The 27635-nt window shown below is 40.7% G+C and overlaps 1 protein-coding gene across 7 annotated transcripts in view; it reads left to right on the top strand.

The window, feature by feature from the left end:
* Nucleotides 1-27635, top strand: part of DNM3 (dynamin 3) — a 570520-nt gene that overhangs the window by 535308 nt on the left and 7577 nt on the right. For 5 of the 7 annotated variants that reach the window (XM_086693431.1, XM_086693435.1, XM_086693433.1 and 2 more), the window contains 3 exons: nt 4176-4402; nt 5065-5304; nt 25402-27227. In XM_086693431.1, coding sequence (XP_086549557.1) covers nt 4176-4402; nt 5065-5304; nt 25402-25471 — 537 coding nt within the window. In that variant the 3' untranslated portion in view covers nt 25472-27227. Of the gene's footprint in view, nt 1-4175; nt 4403-5064; nt 5305-9935; nt 10604-25401; nt 27228-27635 lie in introns of those variants that run through there. The other 2 variants (XM_086693436.1, XM_086693434.1) reach the window with 2 other exon arrangements.

Raw genomic sequence — 27635 nt, 5'->3', positions numbered from 1 at the left:
AGCACGTTTACACTTCTCAGTTACGTTTTTTACATACTTACCCGTGTGACCGCGAGCAGTCACAGACTGCAGCCCTCCCGTCTAGAGACAGAGAGACCTTAAGGAAACGGTCTTCTTAGTAACAGAATTGTGTGACAATTCTGGGAATGTCCCTTCCATTTGTGAAGGTCTTAAAATGGTCTTAGTTATGAAGACAAAAAAAGGTCTAAGATGCAAACCTATCACAGGTTGATAGAGAGGGGTTAAAGTAAGAAAGAGGGGAAAACATGTGGAAGGTTTTTAATGACCTCACATTCCTCTACTCTGAGCAGAACGACATGGCACAGTCATGCCTGTTTATCTAGCATGTGGAGTCTGAACTGCAGTGAGGTTTTGTGTATGAGGATTTTTTTGTGGACTGTGCCAAGATGTATAGGTTATAAGGTGCTATAATTAATTAAAAACATAAATATTATTTCAAGTCTTACATCCAAGTATAATTCGTCTATGTCACCTTCTGTGAGGTACATTCCAAATGCCATCATCTCAAAGGGATCTACTTGACCTCAATTGTCATGCAGAAAGAATCCTTGATTTACATATTTGTACCAGGGACACACGGACTGCTCAGAAAGTCCCTGAAGTGTCTGGAAATTCCCGGAAGTACCCCCCTACCTTTGTTCCAGTTGTAGCATCACCGCACTAAGCTAGCACATGAGCAGAGGCTAAAGTTTTGTTTCAGTGCAAAATAAAATGTTAACCTGCATACGCTCTGTATTGAACTCCGTATGTCACTTGATGCCTGCACTATTGCGATAGCTTGCTCTTTTGTTCTTGCGCGTCTGCTTACCTAACGCCAGTCTGGCCTATGTGCTTTAGCAAGAATAGCTTTGGTGTGCTGAGCACTAACGAAATGCGAGGCATTGTGCGAGGCAGTTTATGATCCTCAGGACAGCCCTTGACGCAGCTACAACCGCTGCCCTCATTCTGCAGATCAGGAACCTGAGACTGACAGAGGTTGCTATTTGCCCAAGAACGGGAAGCGTGGGAGCTGGGACTCGGATTCAGAGCTGTTTGCTCCCAGAGGCTGAGCTCTTGACCACTGTGCTGCACCACCGCTTTCTCCCATGCTAATCATACTCCTATGAATTCAGAGCTTTTGCCAAATCTTTGGGATAGTAGGCAAGTTTTGGTGTGTAACATTTGATGTGGAAGAGTTGATTCAAGGCAGATCTTTTATCAGAATGCTGAAACAAGCCCTTATTATTTTATTTCGTGGTTTGTTTGACAGCCGCTTCTTACTTCAGACCTGCTTTAAATCTATTCTTGGAAGGACCTTCTTTTAAATTACGTTTAATAGATTCTAAGTGATGCTCCAGTTAGAGGTAAAGCTTCAGACTAGCTGAACCTGACTGCTGTTCAATGCCAGGAAAATTGTCTGGTTTTGAGTTCTGAGCTGCGCCATGTATCTGAGTGCACACACACACCCAGCCGTGGAAGATTTGTGTGAATGTCCCTGACTCCTTGGGTACTCCTTGGGACTCCTGCAAGTGTGCTGAAAAGTGAATAATTCTCCAAAAAAGGGGGAATGAAATATTCCCGAAGCTAACTTTACTGTCTTTCCTCGAAGTCTAACTTTCCTTCCTGACTTTTGATTTTCTGCTCTTCGACTCACCCAAACCTCAGTGGTTGAGGTGTCCTTGTTCCTTTCGTTCTTGCCCTGTCACATCAAAACAGCACCAAGTCGAGTTGGCTTTTCCTTCATAATGTAATTTAGCTGTGCCCATCTTTTCTATTCCACTGCAATCTTGCTAGATTAAACCCTCACCATCTCATAAATGATCTATTAGTCTTATAACAGATTTCTTTATCGCTGTTACCACCCTTACAAATTCTTTTCCAATCACAGACTAATTTCCCTAATCTCTCTTTTATCATTTCACTTACTTGCTTACAAGTCTTCCGTGGCTTCCCATTACCAAGTGGATAAGGTTCAAATAGTTTTCCTTGGCATTCAAGGCTTTCACATCTGGCCCTAGGTGACCTGGCCACATTTACCTTCCACAACTATCACACATAAACCTACCCTACTAGACAGTTGTCCAAATACATCCTGTCTACTAGATTACTTCCATATTTGAGTTACTCTTGGTTTACAAAATATGTGCAAAGAACACTTTTTATTTCACCACAGTGAAGCTGTGATTTACCTGAATTTTCTAAACTATTTACATAGTTTGATACCTTTAAAAAATAATAAAGCTATGTGTTTTAGACTCTTATCTCTTGGTTATGTATTTAACCACCACCCAGGAATTTTGAGCATCTGACAGCTATTCCGTTGTCTGCCTGAATTTGTAACAATTAAATATACTGGCCTTTGCTCTTTCTTAGAAAGACCCAGTGACTCTAGATAAGTGTTAGTTTCATTTAACAGAGAAACTGAAAAATCCGGTTGGTTTATTTTTCTAGGCTTAAGTCAATTAGCATACTTCCTTGCCGCTCTAAAATAATGATGCTTAAACATAAATTGTTTTTTCTTTTTTTTTTATTTTTTTAATCTTTATTTTTGAGAGAGAGAGAGACAGAGTGTGAGTGGGGGCGGGACACAGAGAGAGGGGGGACACAGAATCCGAAGCAGGCTCCAGGCTCTGAGCTGTCAGCACAGAGCCCGACGCAGGGCCCAAACTCATGAACTGTGAAATCACAACCTGAGCCGAAGTCAGATGCCCAACCGACTGTGCCACCCAGGCACCCCACAAATTGTCTTTTCTAAGCACTCAAAGTAGGGAAGAGGGTAATGGAAAGAGCACCAGACCTTGAGTCAGAAGATTTGGGATTCAACCTAATGTTATGTGATTTTGGGCAACATAGTTAAACTCTGAACTTCAATTGCTTTATCTGTAAAATTGGGATCATAGGGGCCCCTGGGTGGCTCAGTCAGTTGAGCGTCCAGCTCTTGATTTCAGCTCGGGTCATGATCTCACAGTTGGTGAGGTCGATCCCTATATCGGGCTCTGTGCTGACAGGTGTGGAGCCTGCTTGGGATTCTCTCTCTCCCTCTCTCTGCCCTCCCTGCTCATGCGCTCGCTCTCTCTCTGTCTCTCTCTGTCTCAAAAATAAATAAACATTAAAAAAATTGGGATCATAATACATTTCCTAAGTGTGTGGTGAGAATTAAATCAGAAGACTTCTCAAGGCACTTGGGACACACCATATTCCACTGGTCCTCACATTCACTTACTCCACATTTAATATTTCTGACGCCGAAGATGCATGTCACACTCAAGGGCATCTTGGCATTCTGTCATAGTTTACTTGATGGTGTGTTCTCTTTGTGGCCCAGAAAATTATGGTGTCTTCAAATTACTGGTATCTTAGACTTGAAGAAATATGGTGGCCAGTGCTCTCTCCCTCAGTGTTGTGCAGTATATGCATCCTCTCCATTCTCGTTCTGCTACAAAATGCCACTCCCCTAAGACTCATACGTATTGTTGGTACTTAAGTCTTTTTTCATGTATCTGCTAACTATGGAAACTCATGCCAGTTCTCATTACTGTTAAGTAGCTTCTATTGGAAACTTCTAGAAAGCAGAGACTCTCACTTTTTTTTGGTGAATCAACTTGCATAATTATATAAGGTTCTGTGTTTAATAAAAATTCACTTATTGGTACTAATTCCACTTTTGAGATGACATTGCATCCTGGGATCTTGCTAGTGTTTCAGTGATTTTGGTAAGAGCTAGGAATACCAAGGAGTGGATGGCTTGTGTTATTATATAGGTTTCTTACATCAGTGTTTTCTGTTGAAAACACTGCTTCTTCCCTCCTGGTACCTGCCTCGTCTCTAAGCCAAGCAGCCTCAGACAACATAGTGGAAATGCTTACGTAGCCAACAGGCCCTGCTCTGGCGATGGCAGGGTTTAGCCCTCTTTTCAACTAATGTAGGTTTTCCTTTAGTCCACAGCCATGAGACAGAGGGAAAAACTGTTCCTGCACTGGTGCTGAGAACTGGGAGGGCAGGAGGAAACTAGGAGTAAATAGATGCATACACACTGTACCTCTTGCATACCTCACGCATCATGCACCTTTTCCCAGAGTGGGCTGTTGTAGACTTTGTCCACAGCCTCTGAGCCAGTTTATGCCATCTGGCCGCACGTGTGTTCCCATTTTTATTCTTCTGTGGTGACCTGACAGGTTAAAGATTTCATCAATTCGGAGCTCCTAGCACAGTTATATTCTTCGGAGGACCAGAACACTCTGATGGAGGAATCTGCTGAACAGGCGCAGCGCCGGGATGAGATGCTTCGAATGTACCAAGCCCTTAAAGAGGCCCTGGTGATCATTGGTGACATCAACACCGCCACCACTTTCACTCCTGCACCGCCTCCTGTGGATGACTCCTGGATACAGCACTCCCGCAGGTAGGAAAATGGCCCCATGTCACCGGAGGCCTGCCAAGCTCATCCGGTACCATCTTCTGAGTTTGCTTCCAATATGAACCTGAAGAAAAAGGATAATGTAAGTCCAGGAGTGAGAGAGGAGGTCAGATTTTCTCAACCCCCTTCAAAAACAAGCACAAAACATCCCTACGGTGGAATGTTATGTGGTCATTAAAAAGAATAAGTTCTATACTGAAATGAAAAGATAGTCAAATTAACGTGAAGCTTTAAAAAAAAAAAAGTAAGTTGTAGAATGTTGTGTTCTAATATGTACAAAAAAGGAATTTAGAGAGAGAACATTGCATTATATGGCACTGTATTTTGTTGTGTTGTATTATAGAAGGCATTTGAAAAGGATACACAAGAAACAGCTACTGGTTGTCTCCACAGAGTGCACGGTTGGGAGGAGGGAACCTCCTCTCCACCACTGACTCCTTGTATACCTTTTCTTTTTTTAAGTTTTTTTTAAAGTAATCTCGACACCCAGCATGGGGATCCGACCCAGGACCCTAAGCTCAAGAGCGGCATAGTCCTCCCACCAAGCCAGCAAGCAGTCAAAGTGTAGTTTTTACAAAGCAACCAGGAAGCTATAAAATACTCTCTTAAAGATGAATTCAGACAGAAACCGCTCTGTCTCTCCCCAGGTCACCCCCTCCGAGCCCCACCACCCAGAGGCGGCTGACCCTGAGCGGTCCCCTCACGCGGCCCGCATCCGGCAGAGGGCCCGCGCCGGCCATTCCCTCTCCCGGACCCCACTCGGGGGCGCCCCCCGTGCCCTTCCGGCCCGGCCCGCTGCCCCCCTTCCCCAGCAGCAGCAGCGACTGGTCCGGAGCGCCCCCGCAAGTGCCCTCCCGGCCCACCAGGGCCCCGCCCAGTGTCCCCAGGTGAGTGCTCTGCGCGCAGGACGAGCCGGTGTGTGCTCTTCGGTTCTCTTCTTATAGCATGACAGAGTTTATTTGGAAAAGAAAATTGCAAAGATATTATCCTACACATTTGCGATTTTCACCCGGGAAGGGTATCGTGGGCAAAGGGTGGAGCCTGTGACACCATTTAAAAACCAATATGTGGTCCAAACCTCTCCTTTACCAACTGGCACACACTTAATGAGACTACAGAAAACTGGGTCCAAATGAATGACATTTGGGCAGCTGTTCGTAGAATCTGAGAGAGCACTTTGAAAGTCAAGAAAGAGCTGTGGTGGGGTTATTGCAAGCTGTGTGCGCCATAGGTCTGGAGAGTATCAGGAGCTAAGGCCTTGCCTTCTCTATTACCAAAGGAGTTCTAGAAAACCACTAACTTCAAGGAATATTATCCATCTGCCCTCTGACCTATAACTCTTAAGCCCAATATTATTAACTTTAATGTAGCCTGAGTAAAAACTGGGCTGATTAGTTTGCAACTTTTTTTTTTAAACTACGCATAGAAATTTTAACACGCACATGATGATTGCTGTGTGCAGTCACTAACCATACATGAGATGGAATTTTGTACATTTGAATAATACACCTTGGCATGTGTAAGCAGATTTTTCAGGCTTGTGAAACAAAATACTGAATAAGTAAACGAAACTTGAGACGTATAGAGTTGAAGCTATATTCTCACTTTTGTGCGTTTACAGTCAAATATGTACAATGTGTACAATTAGAGATTTTAAAAATAGAAGGAATTAGGAGGTTTTTTCCTCAATATCAGAAATTTTCAAAGGAAAGAACATTAGCCCATACAGAAATTTAATTTTTTTAAATTCAATTCAGAGGATTAAAATATTTGTATGCTTAATGAAGGAAAACCTTACGATGCATGTACCATAAAACAGAAGTGACTTCCTCCGACCCACGAAGCCTGAGTCACCTCACCCTCTGATTGCGGGCCTTACATTCATTCTGATCTTCATACTTTTGGGTGAAATGAAGAGAAGGGGCACCTTAAACATGTAAACAAAGGGTGGTGTAGCAGGAATGGCAGAGGATGTGAAATCAGAAAACCTTGTCTGTCACGGACCTCGCACAACTCATTAAACTCTGAGCTAGGGGTTCCCCATCTATGAAAGAGGAACGATTTCACCAAGGTCGTTGCCCACGTCATATGAAATGAGGTGTTTGAAAGAGCCTGATAAACTGCAAGGCACTGTGGTTGTTAGGGTTATCATCACTTTGGTCCCAATCAGAAAGGATATATGTACTCTCAAACCTATTTTTTTTCTTAAAAATAGGTTCAGTTTAGAACTCATTTGTGACACAGCTAAATTTCTAGTAATAATAGTAAAAGTGATAGCTAATATTTATTGTGTTCTCACTGTATGCTAGGCACTGTCCTAAGTGCTTTGCAGGTACATTTTTGTTTACTGCGCACAGCAACCCAAAAGGATAGGTTATTATCTGCTTTACAGATGAGGCGCAGAGTTCTGAACAACTTGCCCAAGGCTGCTCAACCAGACCCGAATGGAGCTGGGCTTTAATCCCAAGCAGTCTGACTCCAGAGCCCAGTCTCCTGACCACAATACCAGGGTTTCTCAACCTCGGCACTGCTGGCATTTTCCTTGTGGGGGGCTGTCCCACGTACTTCAGTATGTTTTGCAGTATCGGAGCCTCTACCCAGTGGATGTGAGTCGCACTCCTCCCCTCCCCCCCAGTTGCAACTATAAAAATGGCAACGTTGCCAGCGTGTTTGGGGAGGTGGGGAGTGGGGTGTAAAATCCCCCTCTCCTTGAGAACCACTGCACTACGGTATTTCAGAGATTTTTCCCTTCCATGTAAAAAATAGATTAAAAAGATCATTGTTGAGTCTCACTGCAAGTCAGATTAAATTACTGTTTTAGGAAACTTCAGATGGACTGGGAAAGTGTGTGCCATTGTGCCAGGAAGGTATGGACGCCACTGGGCAAGGGCGTTGAGAGTGGGAAGGCAGGAGTCCCATAAAGAGTCGGCTATTTTGTCTGTTTTGCTATAAGAAGGAACCAGAGCAACCTGGCGGTGCCTTTCCTCAGGAGCGAACATGCATGTCTCTGTTTGCTTGCTTGGCTTTTTTACCTCTTTGTTTCAGATAAGCTGGCTTGCCAATACCCTTCAGAGATTCTGTTGAATGCTGAATCGGTCTGTTAAGTGGGATGGAGTCGCCCTTGGTAGTCCCAAGCTCCTGCGCACAAGGTAGCAGGCAGGAACGGGTAGCTTGCGCTAGAGAAGGGGAGTCACCAGCTTTAATGCATCTGTGTTGGGGAGTTTATAGGACAGCAGTTATGTTATTCAAAATTTCTAGAATATTCTCAGCTTGGAGCCAGATCTAACTTGCCCTGGCCTTGAAAAGAGTCTCAAATGTAAAACAGAAATGAGAGTTCAGAGTAAAAGAGGAAAGTTGGTTTTTGTGCTGAGCCTTCAAGTTTCAGCGCCAGTTCAGCACAACGGGAGGGAAACCCCTCTGGGGGGGGTGGGGGGGGTCACCTGAGAGGGAGCAAGAAAGACTCTGTCAGGATCCTTATGCCTATTAAAGTTTAGCTTTAGATGAAGAATTCTGACCACATAAAGTCTGTTTTTAATAAAAGCCAGAGCAGGAATCCTACCAAATGCAAGCCAGAAATGGGGTTTAAGATTTCAAAAAAAAAAAAAAGGAAAGAAAGAGAAAAAGAGACGACAAAGATGGAAAAAGAAAGAAAAAAGTTGAGGAAGCTCTTGTTGAAACTTCACCTTGTTCTGTTTATTTATATATTCTGATTTTCCTCTATGAGTTGCCTCCATTTTCTCTATTAAGAACTTAAAAAAAATAAAATAAAATGCCATTATCCATCATCTCCAGGAAAACAACCCTTAGCTTTCCGAGAAGGAAGTTTGATTTTTTTTTTCCCTAGCTCTTTACTTTCTTAAGGGCCCTTTCTCGTCCTTTATCTGAAACCAGAAACTCATAACGTGACAAGACAGTACAAACCATGTCCCGCCGGCTCCCTGTTGGGCATTAATATTACAGAGGCAGTAACTGAACTTTTAGAGGCAAAATATTCCGCCATTCGGCATGTGCCTGCACGTAGCTTTCTTCTGGATAATTTGCAACTTCATTAGCAAGTTATGATTTTGACTTTTAAGAGCATATATACTTTTAACCCTATTCAAAGGTAATGAAAGCACTTGCAGTTGGACAGAAACCATGAGCGTTCTGCTTTTTTTTTTTTTTTTAATTATTATATATTTCCATTCCAATGTAAAGGAAGAGGAAGGAGAGAGGCGGGTGGAGTCATTTTTGGCCCCACTTTTCTCAGCTGCTCAAGCTGTTCTGGTTTATGTGCGTGGAGGCTTTCGGTGAGGAAGCTGGAAATACTGCGAGCTACATGCCTGTTTTAATTACTTCCACCTGAGCTGGGGGGCATCTCTGTCCCAAAGAGACTCACCAGTAGGGATGCTTCTGTCATTAGTAAGTTCAGTGTACACAAATCTGATTTGTGGAACATTTTCTACCGCCAGAATATCTGACGTGCCCCTCCCCTCTCGCCCCACTCAACTCCTCTGAAGGGGCTAAAGCCCAGTTTGAAAATCCCAGTCAGTTGTGTTCTTGTTTAGCAAGATGATCTTAAGCAGACATCACCACCTCTTTAGGGGCCCTATTCTCTTACTTGAAGATCCCAGTCTTCATCAAATACTAACGTTGGGGCTGATGTAGCTATTTTCAGTCACAGCTTCTTAAAATTAGTTAATTGGGAATCACAGCCTTTGACATTAACAGAACAAATTAACTGAAGCAGAGCGTGTTTTTCCTGGCAACAGCTGATTCTGGCATTATTTTACTCATTTGTCTTCTCCCCTCTCCTTGGACTAAGCTATTTTGCAACAGTCAAAAGGGGATAAGGGTGGGAGGAAGGGTCTCTATCCAAGGAAAAGCAAACTTCATTTGCCTCGTCACCCAATCCTCTCTTTAAAAAAATATATATTGGAAAACTGAAGTATGTTCTTTTAACTACCCTTGTCACCAAGTCTGATGGTGTCTTTTAAAAATGGCAAAACTGAATCATAGGAAAGGATTTGGCTTTTACCCCAACTCCTCCACATGACAGAAACGCAAGATGGAAACCAAGAAACGCTCCATCAGAGGACTCTCTGATGAGTGCCATCGCGAAGCTGGCACCCTGCTCTGCGTGGGCAGCCCCGGAGGGGCATCAGCACTGCCACAGGGTTTCCCACTCAGACCCATTCCGTGACTTATTCATTTCCCCCGACTTGACATGGCACCCTTGTGCCATGGCACCTTCCGGTCCCCCATTCTCCATAATTTACTGCTAAACCAACCATGGCAAAAGATACATAAATCCCTCTACACAAGGAGATAATTGTTGCACTCGTGGTCTTTTCTTTAAGGAAGTAAAAGCCATTTGGTTCTCTTTACAATTTAATCTTGTTTCAGACATTTGACGTTGATACCCTGCTGTGCTATATCTCTTTTACATATTTTATATGTTGATTTAATTGACAGTTGACACGGAACCCCTTTCACTTAGGGATAAGGTCTCCTTGTTTTGTTTTGTTTTGTTTTTCAGCCAGTCCCCCAAATTTTGAGTAAGGACAAACCCACGATTCTTATAAGTGTGTCTTTGCATCCCTAACATGAAGGTTTGGTGCCATGAAGGATGAAGCTGCTGAGAATTGAAGTCATGGGCTTAGGGTACATGGACAATTAAGCGACTTTGGGGACTAGCCTGTGTCCGACTCTCCCGCAATCATGTCCTGGAAACATCCTGATTTGCTCCCTCTTCAAGAGCCCTCTAAAAGTATGACTTCTCTTAGCAGCTGAGTATCATTTGGACAAATGATGAATTCGCCTTGTGATTTCTGATTTCAGCCATGAGGTTTCTTTTTTTTCCTTACTGTCCTTCCCCTTTAAAGAACAAATAAATAAATTTATGACTAGGTAGTCTGATTTTTCAGGGAACAGTTTTTATTTTTAGCGACTGGATTTAAAAGTTAAGCAAAAAAAAATTTTTAAGTATAAATGCCAAGAATAGAAACAACTTTGAGGTATTCTTTCTGATTCTTAATACTTCATGAATTTCATGAGGCTGCTGTGTCACAAAATTTGTTACTGAAATCCCAAATGTAATTAATAATTTGTTGCAGGTTTAACATGAGTTGTCATGATGCTTCATATATTTTAATGAAAACAGAAATGCGGCCATAAACTGTTCACTAAATAAAATATTCAATTTAATTTAAGCCCCTCAATTAACTATCCCATCAAAATCATTCAAATTCCACAACGATTCTGGTCGTAACATAATATTGCACTGAGGTGAATCGATGGTTAATGGCAAAGTTTTTCATTCTTCAGTCTTGGTTTCAATCTGGTTTAAGTGAAGGTAAAATTAGTCTGGTGGTTTCCTTCTTGGGTCTAGCAAACTTGAGTCTCCTTTACACAAACATCTCCATCCTGCCACAGTGCGAATGACGGGCAGCGTGTGTAGGTGAGGCCCGGGCACAGAACTGCAAGGGTTCTGAAGGTCAGAATCTGGGAGTTTTGCAGAGGTGTCGAGGTGGACTTCAGATTGCCTGTTTTGGATGTGTCCCCTATCTTACTTTTCCAAACATCTGATGTGGCAGGAGGATAGAAGAAAAAAGAAAAGAAGGAAGGATCTACATCAAACTAAGTACAAGCAACGTAAATGCAGACAGGCTGCAGGCAGTGGTAAATATAACAATATGCCGCTGTTAGCCCAGTGGTAACTGGCATTAAGTTAACGGAATACAACTGTTTCCACATCCCATGACAAATAATAGCAAATAGCTCTGTCATTGTTCTCTCTGGGGTTCTAAATTGCTAAGCTTCAGCCATTGCAGGGAAAGCCCTTCTGAGTTTCAAGATACCCAGCCCTGCCCCGGGCTTCACCTGATTGATAGAGGAAGACAGCCAAGACGGGAGTCTGGCACAAGAGCCACTGACCAGTGAAAACTGCACAGTAAATGATGATTATTCTTCCTGTGGCCAGTCGGCAGCAAACTGTCACCGGTTGGAATCTGCTGAATGTTCCTCTATACAAGTTGATGTCAGCTCAAAAAAGAAGAGAACAGAGCAGAAGAGAAAAGAGAAAGAAAAGCGAACTGCACCCGGTGTAAGCAGCCAGGCGCACACAAGCTAGTACTGCTCTTTCATCATGCCCTCTTTTGTCTCCGTCGCTGTGAGAGAAGAGTGATTTTCCAGGGAAATCCTTCACATGCAGACAGTTCTGGTTAGATGGCATGTTTTTCAGTGACTTCAGAGATCCATAGCACGGACAGCTCATTCTCGGAGTGTGCTGCTCGGATGAAATTTAGAGGTGAGAGAGCCACAATTCATGGCTCTGAGCTGCCGGGTGCTTCTTCCTCCCCTCTGACTTATCAGCTACTGTGAAAGACTAGAAGCGAAATTTAGCTTACAAGAGTTGCTTTAGCTGATAAACAGCCAGGAAATTAAACATGAAGTTGTAAACACTGCATCTTTCACTCAGAATGTGCCTTAAATGCTTACCTCCAGCAGTATGAGAAAGGGAGTTGAGGACTTAGCTGAGGGTTTGATGGCTTTTGTCTGCCTGACATAACTTTATTGCTGCTTAAACACAGAATTTTTAAATGCCCAACACTGAAATCCTTTAGCTCACCAGAGCCAACATACTGTAACCATTGTCTGGGGGAACCTCTGAAGCTAAACACGTATTTACACCCTTTAGTTGCCAAATGAAATCCATCTGGCTTACTAAATGCTGTTGCCAAAAGAATATTCCACTTTTGGTCTGGCCGGTATTTTTAAGTGTGGGAGGAGGGGGACAGTGTTGGGAGGGCATTGGCTTGAGAGAATCTGTATGTGTATTGATGCCCTATTACCTGTACGTGGATGAAGCTGAGATCACTTGGCAACTGTGATCAAAAATAGAAGAATTCCTACCTAGGGCAAAGTCTAAAGCCACAAGGTATTTAGGCAGCCTCATCATGGTATGGTACTTTCTTTTCCTTCTGGCTGCTTTTTAGGCATCAGAGCCACGTGATAAGCAAACCCACAAATAGCGGATACCCTAATTTCTGGAATTATTTTTTTAATGATTCCCATAAACACTAGGAAATGTGTTCCTAGTGTTCCAGCCAAAATGATCAGCTCACATGAACTGTAGAGAGAACACATTCCATCCAAGGATCAGAAAAAAAAAAAAATGGTTAATCAAAATGGCAAATGGCAAAATTCTCAATCACTCATGGTCAATGTCAAGGCTGGGCCTTCTTGACTTACTTCAATTGCTCAGACATAAGGAAAGTTCCAAACCTTCATCAAGTCAGTGTTTTCCCCCATTGGAATTAGTTTCACACCAAAAATTAGGAAACAGTGTAAATACTGGGAACCCAGTAAATATGCAAGTTAATATAAAATTTAGAAATAAGCTCCATTCCCGGGGCGCCTGGGTGGCTCATTTGGCTAAGCATCGGACTCTTGATTTCAGCTGAGGTCGTGATCTCACAGTTCGTGAGTTGGAGCCCCGCACTGAGCTCTGCACTAACAGTGCGGAGCTTGCTTGGGATTCCCTCCCTCTCTCTCTCTCTTTCTCTCTCTCTCCTCCCCCCCCCCAACCCCGTGCACTCTCTCTCTCTCTCAAAGTAAACAAATAAACTTTAAATAAAAATAAACAGAAATAAGCTCCATTCCTCCCCTGCTTCCTTTGTGGAAGGGCTGACAACCCAGTGGAGAGGGAGACTAACGAGACCTGGATAACCACAAAGTAGCCGCACCGCCACACAAGAGTCCCCAGGCTTCTGTGGCAGGTCTGAGAACCAAGAGGAAGTGAGACTGTGTGAGAAGAAGGCTTCAGGTGGTTTTGAATATGATCTGGGAAGTGATTTTATTTTATGGTCAAATATAGCAGTTGTCTCCACCACGTAAATATTACCTATATTTGGTTTCAGATTTCCATGAGGCAGCATTATCTAAATTTATTTTGGTCAGTATATATGACATTGATCTAGAATGAGACCTCTTGTGAGAGTAGATGAGAAAGACTTTCAAAGGTATTTTGCAGCCCAGAAAGTCTAAAATGAAATTATTTCACTTGGGCATGGATGCTTATATAAGATATATTCTGTACCATGTGTATTTTTTTAAGGTTATATTAGGATTGTTCTCAAAGCCAATTTTAAGAGTGAATGAAATTTTTCCCTCAAATAAATCTACCCTTAGCATCATGCTCAAGGGACTTTGCCAGAAAGTCTATACACTGCTCCACCTTTAGACCACCATTCACGGAGGAAAAGCTATAAAACCTGAGGAAAATGTCTACTTATTTTTAAAACAACTAGAATTTCTTTTTTGCTTCTTGGTAGTGTTGGAAAATATTTTAATAACTAAAATAATAAAACTTCATGTGAGGCAAATTCTACCTTAATTATTGCCTCTTGGGGTGGAAAATTAAGGAAACATTAGTAAATGTGTTAACTAGAGAAACCACCACAGTAATTTCCCTCCACATATCTGAGTCTAAGGTCAAAATAAAACCCATGCTACACATATTATTTGAAAGAAAGCAAACTTCTAGTTTTAGCTCGACAATAGCAGTGTCAGAGTACTCAGGACTGAAACTAATGGACCACAAAAATCCCTGTGACTCATCATTAGACACTGATTAACTTACTTAAATGCCCTATTGTTCAGTGTAGGAATCTGTAACAAGGCATGTTGATATGATTACTTGATTTTTTTTAATATTCCAGACACTCTAAATTATCCCATTACCATCTTAATACTTGAAAACTCATTTTAAAGCACAGTATCTTTGAATAGACATGTTGAAATAGTGCCTCTCCTTTTTGCTTAAAACTTTGGTGTATAATTGACTGCATCTTATAAATTTCCTTCTTTTTTTTTTTTTTACCATACTTGCCTCCTCCAACCCAGGACCTTTTCTCCGTATGTAGCTATTTGATGTATGTTGTTCATTCACCGTACCGTCCTCTAGGTGACTGAACGACACATGGGGCACTCGTGCCAATAGCCACTGTTACTGTACTGTTCCAAAGTCCCCTTCCCTGTTGAGCAAGAAGAAAATGTGAGCGTCACAAGGAGTCCTTGCAACTTGTAAATACTTTCATAATCTCCATAGACTGTTCAGCTTTCAGTTAAAGTGTTGTTCTTTTTATGAGTAAAGCTTGCTTTTCTATACTTTTTCCTACGGAGTTCATGCTGCTTATTAAGTGTGCATTTTGAGAGGTAAAAATACGAAGCCAGAACAATGAAGGTAGCACTGACCACTGTCTCCAGTTGAGAAAGCAATATTAAATCAGAAAAGCGAGGTCTTAGAACCTTTCTCTTTGCTGCATTCTCATTGCACTCTTGCTTTGTACCCCAATCCTGAGTTCCCTTGTCCCTCAGGTGAGCCCTACATCCAACAGGACGGTCTTCCTTTAGTTACTTATGTCGGACACCTGCCTTCTAGCTTCTAGTGTTTGGCAGGCCAGCAGGATGAGGTAATAATCAGAAGAAAATGTTCTGGTTCTTTGGCCTCAACCACGTACAACATTATCCGAAACAGTTTTCTGTGAGTGAGAACAGAGTGGCTTTGAGATCCCTTGGCCTAACGTTCTGTAGGAGTGTGGAGGAACAAACTAACTCTTTTGATCCCTTCTAAGATAATGGAAATATAAATTATATCTTCCTTTGCCTGTCCTTTCCGTGATGTTTACAGACAGATGTATGTAGAAATGAGAGCCTTTCACTTGTAAACATGTTGGCTTCACTTTCTCCAAGTCAAGCCGTCTTCTTAAGCACAGCTCCGTGGTCATTACAGCAGTGTTTTCCTAAAAGCATATTTTGTGAACTATTCCTCCAGGATGATGGCAGTTTTTGTAAGACAGATGCCTAAAAGACATATGGTTTTCATAGATTTTTCCGTCTAGACTAGCTTTATTTAGTGACTTTTGGTCTGAATTGGTCTAGTTAAAGTTTCTGTAGAAGCTTGTATAAAAATTTTAAATGTGGGCATACCATTAAGGTGTAAAACAAAAAGTTTGACTTCTTATTGGCAATAGATTAAAAGGGATTGGTTGAAAGTTTCCTTCAGGTTAAGTAATTCTGACCATCCTCTATGCCCACTCGTCCACTCCACTCCCACAACACTGTCCAGAATGGAAAGGCTTACCCCTCAAATCCTATAACTGTTAAATTCATATACTTTTCAGTTTTCTTGAGTAAATTCTTTGTGTTCCAGTTGATGTGTGTGCGTGTGTTAGAAAGCTATAATTCTTTCTGCAGACTCTTTACATGGCCCAGGGGACATATGATTCCTTGCCCTTTTAGCACCAATTTTTACAAACACAGCATTTCCCTCATTTAAAAAAAAATAAAAGTAAAAAAAAATAAAAGCACCCATCAAGCCGTCGAGTAAAGGAGATGGAACATTTGGGAGTTTTTGTAGTACCTTCAGCCACTGATAAAAATTCTGTTTTTAAATGCAGGTTTTGAGCCAGCATCAAAGACTCGTTTAGGAACAGTATGACACTTTAAGAGGAAAATAATTACTTGTAGACTTGCCTAGAAATCGGCCTTTTGCTCCCTCTTTTGTGAGAGCTAACGCCATGGCTCAATCCCAGTCTAGCTGTATCAGAACGAGGAGACTCGTGGAAGGGGAAATGTTGGCCACTCTGTCTCCACCAGGATCATCACCTGGCTATGCACTAAGCATTTAATTGGACTTAGTCACATATTTGTTCACTGACATGGCAGCTTGTGAGGCACACTGCCTCTCTGTTTTCCTGTTTGCTTGAAACTTTTTTGTTTTTAAAACTTGAGCTCTAAGGCATGTTAGAGCTCCTCCTGCTGGATTTTTTTTTTTTTTTTTTTTTTTTTTTTTTTTTTTATCATCACTGGGATTGTAATTAGTAAACCGGTAACTCTTTGTCTCCATTTCTGCCACTTGGACTTATAGGCGTAAGTGGCCAGAAAAAATATCACGTGGTGCTTCTAAAACTGGCCTTTTAATTCACCAGGTATCACGGTCAGGCAGAAGTGAAACACTGGTGCAACATAAATCTTCCCTAAGTCTTCAAATTCCTTGATCTCTGTTTTTTTGTTACTAAAATAAAAGGAATTAGAAAGTTAACTTTTCCATCAATATTTCTAGTCACATATTTGCCCTGAGGTAAGGCCCCAAGTCAGATACTCATGGCTGCAAGGCTCTTGCCCTCTGTCAGAGAGGGACAAAAAGCCTTTTCTGTCTTTCCAAACCAGAAACAAATATTCCAGTTCTATGTAGAGATTCAAAGGGGCGCCTTTTTCCTCCCCATCCCTGCTTCTTTTTCCTCTTCTCACTGACTTGAGATGACAAAGGAATGTGCATCTCCTCTCCCAGTAGCTGGTTCTTAGCACCTCCTTCCCAACCTCTCCTCCTTCCCCCAAATGGCGGAGTTGGCCAACCCCTTCCCCTGGTGCCTGGGGTGGGAGTGAGGGGGAGGGCAGGGAGAAGAGGACAGAAGAAGATGAAGAGGGTTAGACATAGTTGTGCCCCAGCAACATCAATGGGACTAGGTTTCTACATCATGTAAGTTCTTGGAGATCTCTTTGGGGATTTCTCAAAAGAGAGAGAGAGAGAGGAGGAGGGAGGGAGGGAGGGAGGGAGGGAGGGAGAAAAGAGGAGAGAGGGAGAGAAATGGAAGAAAATCATCGGAAGGGACACTGCCTAACTTCATTCAATAGCCATGTGCGTGTAAAACTCTTTTCAAACCACATCCTTTCTTTTACCACTGTATCCCTCTCACCTTCTGCTTCTTTGCAGATCTTTGAGTCTTTCCCTCCACCAGCTTTTCTGTTGTCAGTGATAACAGTCCAGAGGCTAAACCATGGGGTTTTTTTAATCTCAAAAATAATGCTGTTAAGGAATCATATTGTAATACAACCCCAAACCCTCTAAGTTCTCTGTTTTATGAATTAGGACTCAGAGCAAAACAAGGAATTTTGACACTTGTGATAAAGAACAAGACAACATTTTGTTTCTCAAACTGACAGTGCTTTTTTTTTCTAGCTTTCTTTCCTTCACACATACTATTTCCTATTTCTTGGGCTGCCAGTCCCCTCAACTTCCCTTGCTTTCTGGAAGTCCTTCTAACCCCCTAACCTTCCAATCCCAGGCTAAGACTCCAGGTGTCCCTGAAACTCCTGAGGCACAGCCCTGTCAGAGCACTTACACTGTTGCCCCATCTCCAATAGAAACTCCTAGGCAGTGATTATGTTTCCGTACCTCTGACTTAACACAGCACGTAGCACATAAACAGGGCTTACTGGGAAATGAAAGAATACAAAATGAGTTGATGTGCAGCACTTAATCGAAATTTATTTTGGAATTAACCCAATATTTAGTGTACTGTAGGAAACAATTTAGGGGCTCCTGGGTGGCTCAGTTGGTTAAGCATCCGACTTTGTCTCAGGTCATGATCTCGTGGGTTCGAGCCCCACATCGGACTCCGTGCTAACAGCCCAGAACCTGGAGCCTGCTTCAGATTCTGTGTCTCCTTCTCTGTCTGCCCCTCCCTCGCTCGCATTCTGTCTGTCTCTCTCTCTCTCTCTCTCAAAAGTAAATAAATATTTTTTTAAAAAATTTTTTAAGAATTTAAACACAAATACTTTCTCTCTTGTTCTGTTCTATTCAAATGCTTGCCTGCCTGAATGCTATTATAAAATTATTTTGTACAAATCACAAAGTGAGCAGAGTTAATGTAGGCAAATCATCCTTTAAGCTACTTTTTTGCTGGAATCACGGAAGTGGGTATATCTGTACTGTCCCTATGAATGAAATCCATGTGGGGAGGGAGATTAAAATTACCATTTATCTCAGGGACTAATTTATACAGGATATTAGATGTTTATATCATCAAATAACAGTTGTAGACTATTTTTCCCCTTATGTTCTTACTTCAGATTCCATCAACTGATTCATACTTTCCCAATGACATATGTTATAAAATCATGGGTTCATTTTCACAGGGGAAAGATACTGGCTCTAATATGTAGCACGAATCATATTAGAGAATTCTTAAACCCTTTAAGTGGACTCCAAGTTCTCTGTTCTTTCCAACATCTACTGTAAACTATTCTTGGACAGTATTGGCTCATTGTGTTACTAACGCTGAAAAGGCCAAAAATATGCTGGATAGCAGCCTATATTATTTTTTATAATAAATTACAAACTACTATCTTCCATGTGGTCAATATCCTGACCGTTGTAGCATTTTTTAAAACAGCCTCATAGCTTATAGATATGCAAAAATCTGTTTTGTTAATAAATGCTCAAAATAAGAAGCAAAGCACAAACGCAACTGTGTTTAAAATACTGTCTCATAAGCTGGTAGAGCAGACATTTGCAAGAGGAAGGTCCTAGTTAGTTGCTGTTCCATTTCACCCAGAGGTGCTCTCCTGATTTGTCCTTGGCATATTCATTCATTCCCATCCACTGAACTACTGGTTGGGACACTGCCCTCTGCAGGTGCTGTGGAGGACTGTCAGCAGGATAAAGAATAATCTTGGTTCATTGGAAGTTTATTAATGTCATTCAGATGATGAACTATGTATAAACTATATATACATGCCTTAAACTGTGAAAAACAATGCAAGGATGACGTAATTCAGGAGGACCGTGGAGAGACAAGGCATTACAGTTCCCAAGGGAGAGAGACTATGGACACCCCCGACTCAGCTGATCCACAGGGCCATGTTTGCCTGGGGCTGCTTTCGAGACAAGCCCAGCAGAGCCCACTGTGGGAGGTGCTCTTTATGATTTTAGAAAACTCAGAAGCAGTTTTTGTTTTAGTTCTATTTTGTTCTGTTTTCTAAGAAATTCCCCAGATGTAGCCTTACTTCTTATGGTTCAGTACACAAAACCCTTCATTTAAAAAAGGGTGTTTTTGTTTTTGTTTTGTTTTTTACCTGTTTCATCAATAAGATAAACAAGTTAGGCAAGTTGGTATCAGATCCTGTGACTCCTAGAAACTGGGATGTGTAACTCTACCATCATCCTAATGTAATTCTATGTAAATTGAATTTTTGAGACAGAAGTATTTTAAAGCCTCAATTATCTTTAATAAGGAGAACTTGTGGTATAAAGAAGCCTGTTGCATATCCTTTTCTAGGCAAATACTACCCTGGTAGGCATATCTCATTCCTCTAGATGTGTTAATGTTTGTATATCTTTTTTGAGTGTTTCCTTTTTTTTGGGGGGGGGGGGGCAGGGAGAGTGGTTCACCTAGCTAATTTAGGTTGGATTTCAGTCTTCACCCTCTCCAAAGATGACAATTTGGAATGCATGTTCATAGATACTTACTTTCTGTACTTACTGACATTATCATAAGCAAATACAAGCTTCCCTAAGCAAGTATATTCTTCTGGTGATGACTAACAAGAAAACTATCAGAGATATAGTATCTTGGTCTTTACACAAAATAAACCTAACACCTCTCTGACCCATCTTACATCTAATTCTCAAACGTGTCAAAGTATTTCTATAATCATTTCTTCATCCTTCTTAAGAGTTTTTTTTGGTACTTTCTCTTTTTGCTCATACTTTATCTGCAAGTGAATTGAATTGCTAATAAAGTAAGACCAAAATCACTTATTATACCTTAGAACAATGGTTTTCAGAGCCTGGTCCCAGGACCAGCAGCATCGGCAGCATCTAGGAACTTGCTAGAAATGTCTCACCACATTAGAAACACTGTGTGGTACCCAGCAATCTAAATTTTCACAAGCCCACCTGGGAATTCTGACTTATGGTCCAATTTGAGAACCATTGCCTTAGCACATGCTAATGTAACTGTCCAGTAGAAAGAATCCTGGCCTGGGAGTCAGGAAATCTTAGTTTAAACATAGAAGAGGAAGGAAACTGAGCTGCGTAGACTCAGTCTGGCTCATACATTTACCAGTCTCATAATTCCCACTTCCCACCCCAACAAGGAATAAAGGCAGGGGCAGAAAGACCAAGCCATTTCAACAATCAGTGTTATGGTACCTGGTGGCAAGAAACTAGAGGAACAGTCATTTATTTCCACCACCACCCCACACTAAAGCAATTTGCCCTATAGAATTCTCCCCCAACCCCTGTTAAGATAGGCCTCACATCATGAATACTCAAAACCAGCTAACCCAAAGCAGAGCAGATGAAATTTTAGTTCTTCCATTCTTAGAAGAGAACTGAAAGAGACAGTAAGACAAATAATGCATTTTTCTCTTATCAGTAAAGCCAGTCCCCACCCCACCCCCGCCCTCAATGCCACCCACCCTGCATGAGCATTGGACTTTCTTACAAAAATTGTCATTGTCCAAAAGACTGTAAAAGGTTCATCCCTGCAGCTACAAATGCAACTGCAAGTATTACATCTTTCCCTTTGATTTGGAAGCAGAAACATGGCTCTTCTATCATAACCATAAACCGCCCACACACAACACAGTGTTTCAATAAACACTAAGTGATGCAAGATGCTCCAGTTCCATGTAATGGGTTACTTAATGAAGCCCATCACTAAACAAAGCAACTGAGCAAAATTTGGTACAAAACAATTTTGCTTTGCCCAAAACAAACTGTCTTATGAGGTGAATGTCTTTGGAAACTCTTTGAATGTTTAGGATGTAGACCAATGAAATGGCCTTAACAGTAAACCTTAAATGCATTTCTGGTCTTCAAGTTGGCAAACAGCATCGCTTATTAAGAAAATCACACTGAACAACTTAATGCTCCTCCTGAATTGCTTCCTAGTAGAGTTTTCTTGTTTTGGAAACAAAATGATGCCTATTCCTTCTAGGAGGGTGGGGAGGGGGATCTTTCAGGATTTTTAATTACTAAGTATGCATATATATATATATATATATATATATATATATATATATATATATTACTTTAACCTGAAATGGCGCATATTTTAAAGATGTCACAATTATTTTGAAAGCACATGATGGAAATCTTGTCCTTTATCCTTTTAGTCATTGATTCACCACACAGGTATGCAGTGCCTATTTAATGCAAGGCCCTAAGGGACGCTTTTAAAGAGCTCATAATGGAGAGATTCTCCTGATTTCTTTATTAAAAACCATGCCACGAGCCAAAGATCTTGCAAGTTTAACAAGAAAAGACAAAAGTGCCAGCACAAAGCAGACAGTTACGTTCCCCTAGTGTCCTGCCTTGCTTCCTTTCTGCACTTGCCCATTACCGTTGTCTTTTTCTTGGTCCATCAGCATGATCCAAAACTGGGGACGAGATTAATGAGCAACAGTTGGGCCATCACAACATTTAAATCTCTCCCTTCTCTATCCCCATGATTGAACTCCTCCCTCCCATCCTCATCACATAATTTCTAATTTCTTATAACCTCATTATAGACCTACATTCTCTTACGTCTTCCAAGTTTTATATATTGCAGTTGAAATCATATTTGCCCCTGCTTTTTCCACTTGAAATGAGGTGCGATAGTAAAAACCACTTGCATACTTGTCTATCCTGCTCATCTTCCACTCTGAATAGATTCTGAGTTTTTAAAAATCATGCATCATAATACAGTCCACATAGTAGACGCTCAATAAATTTTGCATGCAACGTATAACTAGAAAGCATGTTATAGATCATCTAGTCTGAGTCTCCTATGCCTGTGATGGGGAAACTCAGGAAGTTCTCTAAAGAACTTCCGGTGGTTAGTGAAGGTACAAATTGGCAGTTGGAGCTAGAATTCATGTCTCCTGACTCCAGATCTAGTACTCTATCAGCGGAAACTCGCAGATAAACACCTCAAAACTATTCTTGGCCCCATTGGATCTGTCCCCTCTGATCTGGCCTGTACTCTAACCTAGCCAAACATCTTTGTTTAGACACTTTTCAGTCATTCATTTGTACATTATTTAATAAATTTTATTCACTGCCTTCTTTTATTCACTGCATAATCACATTATGCTAAATGCTGAATATACATAATAAATACACAATATGTGGTCTCTGCTCTCAAGGAATTTATCAGAAACTATAGACAATAATCTAGTGAATAAATAATAATTACAAACAGGATTAAGTGCTATGAAATACACAAATACCGTGAAGTGACTGGGGGCAGGGTGGTTGGAAACTAGGATGGTCAGGAAGCACTGAGGAATGACCTTTCAGCCAAGAACAAAAGGATCAGAAGAGAACTTAGTTTGTATTCGTTTCTCCCTTTGCTACAATCCTTGGTGCAAGCTAGCATGCATGCAGGAAACAGTTACCAACCCGCCATGCCATGTTGTATCCTGCCTCTCACTGAATTTGTAATTTAATATCCACTTAAAAAAAAATCCCCTAATTAAGTCCAACCCATTATTGAATCTTCTGGTAGAGTTTCCTTCCTTCAAGTTCAAATTCTGGCCAACTCCCTCCCCACCTCCCAGAACTGCTTAATTGCTAAGAATACATTTCTATGGGTTATGTGACTATTTATCAAACTCGCTGAGGACAGGAGGCCTATTATTTAATACTTACTCCAAACATCTATTAAAAAATTGAGTATATATGTTATAGGTAACATTTCCAAAGGTCAAAATCCTACATGTCACTGTAGCTTTTTTTTTTCTTTCTGCAGCAGCAATGTCACAAATATCTTTATGTAATGTAAAGATCAGTGAATACTCATCAATTGCTTCTCTTTTTACTTTATTATTATTTATTTTAAGAGAGAAAGAGACACAGAGTGCAAGCAGGAGGAGGGGCAGGGAGAGAGAGGGAGACCCAGAATTCAAAGCAGGATCTAGACCCTGAGCTGTCAGCACAGAGCCCCACGTGGGGCTTGAACCCACAAGCTGTGAGATCATGACCTGAGCTGACGCTGGATGCTTAACCAACTGAGCCACCTGGGCACCCTGTATTCATCAATTGCTTCTTACTTCTGGGGATAACTTTAATTTATTCAGTTGTCAGTGGTCAGTTGTTTAGTGGCTGAATGATAAGCACACCCTGTAAGAATAGGAAGATGAGTAAGATACAGCCCATTTCTCATCAGTGGAGGTAAACATACAAACCTAATTAGGATTCAGTGTGATGGTTGTAATAGAAATATGCTGAGATGCTTTCGAAGCAACTGTATCAAGATGGGGGAAGTAGGTCAGAGAAGACATCACAGAGGTGAGTCTTGAAGGATGGATAGCAGGTCTAGCAGATGAACAAAACAGCACTGAGGACGTAATTGCATGTAATATCACGCTCAACACTGTATGAGGCCAGTTAAGTGGATGTGACTTCTGACCTCTAGAAACTTCACATCAAAGGAGAAAATGATTAAGGTTCAAGATTCAGGACATAAGCTAAATAAATATGGTCCTTTTAAATGAAAACGAGCAATATGGTGGTGGAAAGGCAGGTGCTTTCGCATGGTCTGGGAGGACTTTTCCTAGGAGGGAATACTCAAAACATTTCAGGTGGTCATGGTAGCCAGTAGCCTTTCTGGAAAAAAGAGGATTTATTTGTTTACTCAAATTAAACAACTAGTATTGAACGGTTTAATTTGGTTACTGTGCCTGTAAGGAATCTCCAGTTACACTTTAAAAAACTGAGTCCCTGGGGACGCCGGGGTGGCTCAGTCAGTTAAGTGTCCAACTTCCGCTCAGGTCATGATCTCACAGTTCATGGGTTTGAGCCCTGCATCTGCACTGGTGGCACAGAGCCTGTTCGGGATTCTCTGTCTGCCCCTCCCCACCTCTCTCTCTCTCTCTCTCTCTCTCTCTCAAAATAAATAAACAATAAAATAAAATAAATAAATAAAATAGAGTGCCTGCCTAATGATAAGACCAGCATAAGAGGTTAAATTGGAGTACACCTTCCCAAGGAAATCTTTCCTCTAAAGCCTCTTGGACATTTTGCAGGTGCAGGGACCATAGATATCTGCCAATATCTATGGGTTTGTGCCTAAATGGTATTTATACCACTGGTCAACAATATCTCTTCTGCTTTTATTTTTTCCTTGACCGTCTAGTTTTATTTTATAGCTTTGTGATTTTTAAACATTTTATGATTGTTTTCTTTAATTTTTTTATCTTCACTTCTTCATACCTGAGAAGGGATGTTTGATTTAATCATGCTAGTGTTTCCAATGCGGAAACAACTGCAAGACATGACTATACTTCAGAAGGAATCTTTCTGAAAAAATCAATGGGAGAGTTTTATCAAGAAGAAAGGTTTAGCTTTGGAGAATTTGTTGAATTTTGCTGGTTACAAAAATTACTCCCCAAGATACTACATACAAAATCAAGTCCACACAAAGTTTACTAATACACTTAGGAAGTAAATGTAGGGGTTCAGGAAATAAAGAATATTACATGGTAAATTTGAGATTCTCACGTACAGTAATATTTCATTATCTGGAGTTTATTCAGCAACCTCAGCTGACCTCAGAAACACCATTACTGACCAGAAACTGAGGGATACTCATCCTGAGCCTGTTTACATTTATTGTAGAGAACTCGAAAACCTTGATTCTCTGGTTTTCTAGGTCCCTGCAAATTGGAAGTAAAAGAATAAATTGGAGAATTCTACTGCTAAAGGCAATGAGAAGTGATAACTAACATTCTGACAGTGAGAGAAAGGAGGAAGAATATTATTTAAAGGGAAATAAAAATTCAAAACCCAGAATTCCCTGAAGCCTAGTATATCTTATAAGTTCCTGGAGTCGGCATAACCTAACAGAGTTCACCCTATGTAATCATTCTCTATTGGCGAAGACGTGCAGTATATTTCAGATAGCTTTTAAATGATTTAATTATTATTTTAGTATTGGGAGGGACAGCCTCAGTTTTGAGAAAGATTTGCATATGAAAAAATTAGCGTAGTTTTGTTTAAAAATGCTCGATGACTGAGGTGACACTGTTAAAATCATTACAGATGGCAACCACTCCTGCTGGCCTGTCTGTGCATGAGCATGTGTGCCATGACTCTCTCAGTGTCTTTGGGACAGCCTTCTGCTAGATATTCTACTTGTTTCTTTACCTTTCTCTTTCTCTCTTTCTAGCCGGAGACCACCCCCATCACCAACTCGTCCCACTATAATCCGTCCACTAGAATCCTCCCTGTTAGACTAAACGAAGTGTCTGGCATGGCAATTAATTACTAATGAATTATGCGAAAGCAACATATTTGATCAGTAAATCATGAGTAGTCGCATGTGTGGACATCAGTAGGCAAGTAACCAGTTTTACTAATGCATTATTGCTCATCTTCTTTGCTCATGGTGTATCAGACCTTTGGAGTTTGACTCTTGAAAACTGCTAACCTTTCGAGGCTTTATATGTTGTATATTGACCAAGGGTAGGTTTGTATAGCAGCCCAGTAGTGGGAGACGATTTGCCTACCCTGGCATATATTGAAATTGCTTTGGACAAGTTCCCAGGTTATCCACCAGGTAGCCCATTAAGTATAATTCTTAAGAGCTATGAGATGATGGGCTTAGACCTAAGCCATACATACTTATTTTCCCACATTCTGTTTGGCTGACAAAAATTATGTTGTCTATTATTAATGTTTCCTCCTACTCTATAATTACCCATTATAGATCTATCCTCTTTCCTTTTGCTTTATTTCATAGGACTGCTAGGAAGTGTTTTGTTTTTTTTTTGTTTTTTTTAATTAGGACTCCTTAAGAATAAAACTTTTCCAGAAGCACAAGGTAGTTTGCAAAGGAAAAGTTAATGCATTGCTTGCTCTAGAGAGCTTTTCCTCATACCACTGTGTTTTGCTTCATGCTAGAAGCATATTCAACAGTGAATCAAAGCTTAATTTTTTGGTAGTCAGTGAGTAGATTTGGCTAGTTTCAGAGTTCAAGGAAGAAGCAAAATTTCACATCTCTAGAAGTGTCTGGAAATATGTAATTTCTTCATTCACAAATATATTCACCTCTTTATAGATTACAGTGAAGGTTGACATGGAAAATATTTAATTTTTGTACTGATCTCATTTTAGGCATGGCTAACTACACTTTGACACTAACTCCGGTTTGTTTATTTATTTACTTGGTTGGAGCAAAAATTTCTCTTTCCATACTAATTTGTAATTCCCCCGTGTAAGAATTTATCCTACTTTTAAAACCTGTTTAATGTAACTTCCTATCCATTCTAGGCTTTCTCAATAGATCTTGAGATATGGTTATCTGGGATAACCATTTTTAAAGGGAGCCCTAGAATGAAAATAGAAGTCATTTAGTAAGAGATGCCATGGTTTAAGAGCAGAGCTCACACTTTTACAGTTGTACAACTTCAGAGTCTCTATACCAGTCATTCTAAAAAAATTTTTTTAAATGGTATTAAGACATTGAAATCTAAAGCAACTTGGCAAATGCTAATAACATTTCTAAAATTTACAAAATCAGTTTAGCTTGGGGGTTAATAGTTCAGTCTTGAGGCTGAGTTTTGGACCATGTAGGACCAGATGATTAGCATGTAGGAAACAGCCAGAAGCCAAGTGGAATTCTGTCTGCTAACTGTTCCCAGACAGCAGAGCAAGTACTCACTGAATAGTGGCGTCCCATGACACTATTTCATATTCTACAGAAGTAAATCAGATTTCACCAACTGAAATGTCTCCCTTTGAAAGCAGCAAACATGATTTGTATGTTAACTTAACTTTAATTTCCTGTGTAGTTTATACCCAAAGCAGACACCCATAAACTATGAAGTAAAAACTTTCAACCATTATTAAAAAGAGAACTTGCCAAGTTGAATGGCATTGTTCTGAGGTTATTCTAAAGGGTTACAGCTAGCCCACTTACAATAGGGAAAAATCAGAGAATACAAGATTGACAAAAAGAACATTTCAACTTTTAAGTTACAAGTGACTGTATAAAGAACACCACCCTAAATCTTCTCACATCTTTTTTTTTTCTCTTTTGAAAAAAATCTTAACTCTTTAACTCTTTTGTGAATGGAACAGATGTGCAAGATACATAATGTATTTTTAAAATAGCTGCAGCTAAATGGAAATGTGTTAAGTAAATGTCCACAGTAAAACAAATTATCTACAGTGAGGTCTTTTCATAAAATTCCCTCTTTTTAGGATTTCCTTTGCTTCTTCCTTTGAATTCTCTAAAATAGGCAGCTAACGGATTATATACTTCAGGGTTTGGCTTTGTGCTAAATGTGGTTTTGCATTTTGCTGTATTTCAAAAATTTCCTTCTGTTAAAGGAAAATATTGTGGATAACCACTGGTGTGTTCTTAGATCAGCACAAACCATGTCAAAGAAAATTGGAGAT

The sequence above is a fragment of the Puma concolor genome, chromosome E4 (genome assembly GCF_028749965.1).
Source record: "Puma concolor isolate L17-30 chromosome E4, mPumCon1.1.hap2, whole genome shotgun sequence".
Taxonomy (NCBI): Eukaryota; Metazoa; Chordata; class Mammalia; order Carnivora; family Felidae; genus Puma; species Puma concolor.
The sequence above is the reverse complement of the archived record's forward strand: the minus strand, read 5'-3'. Positions and strand labels throughout refer to the sequence as shown.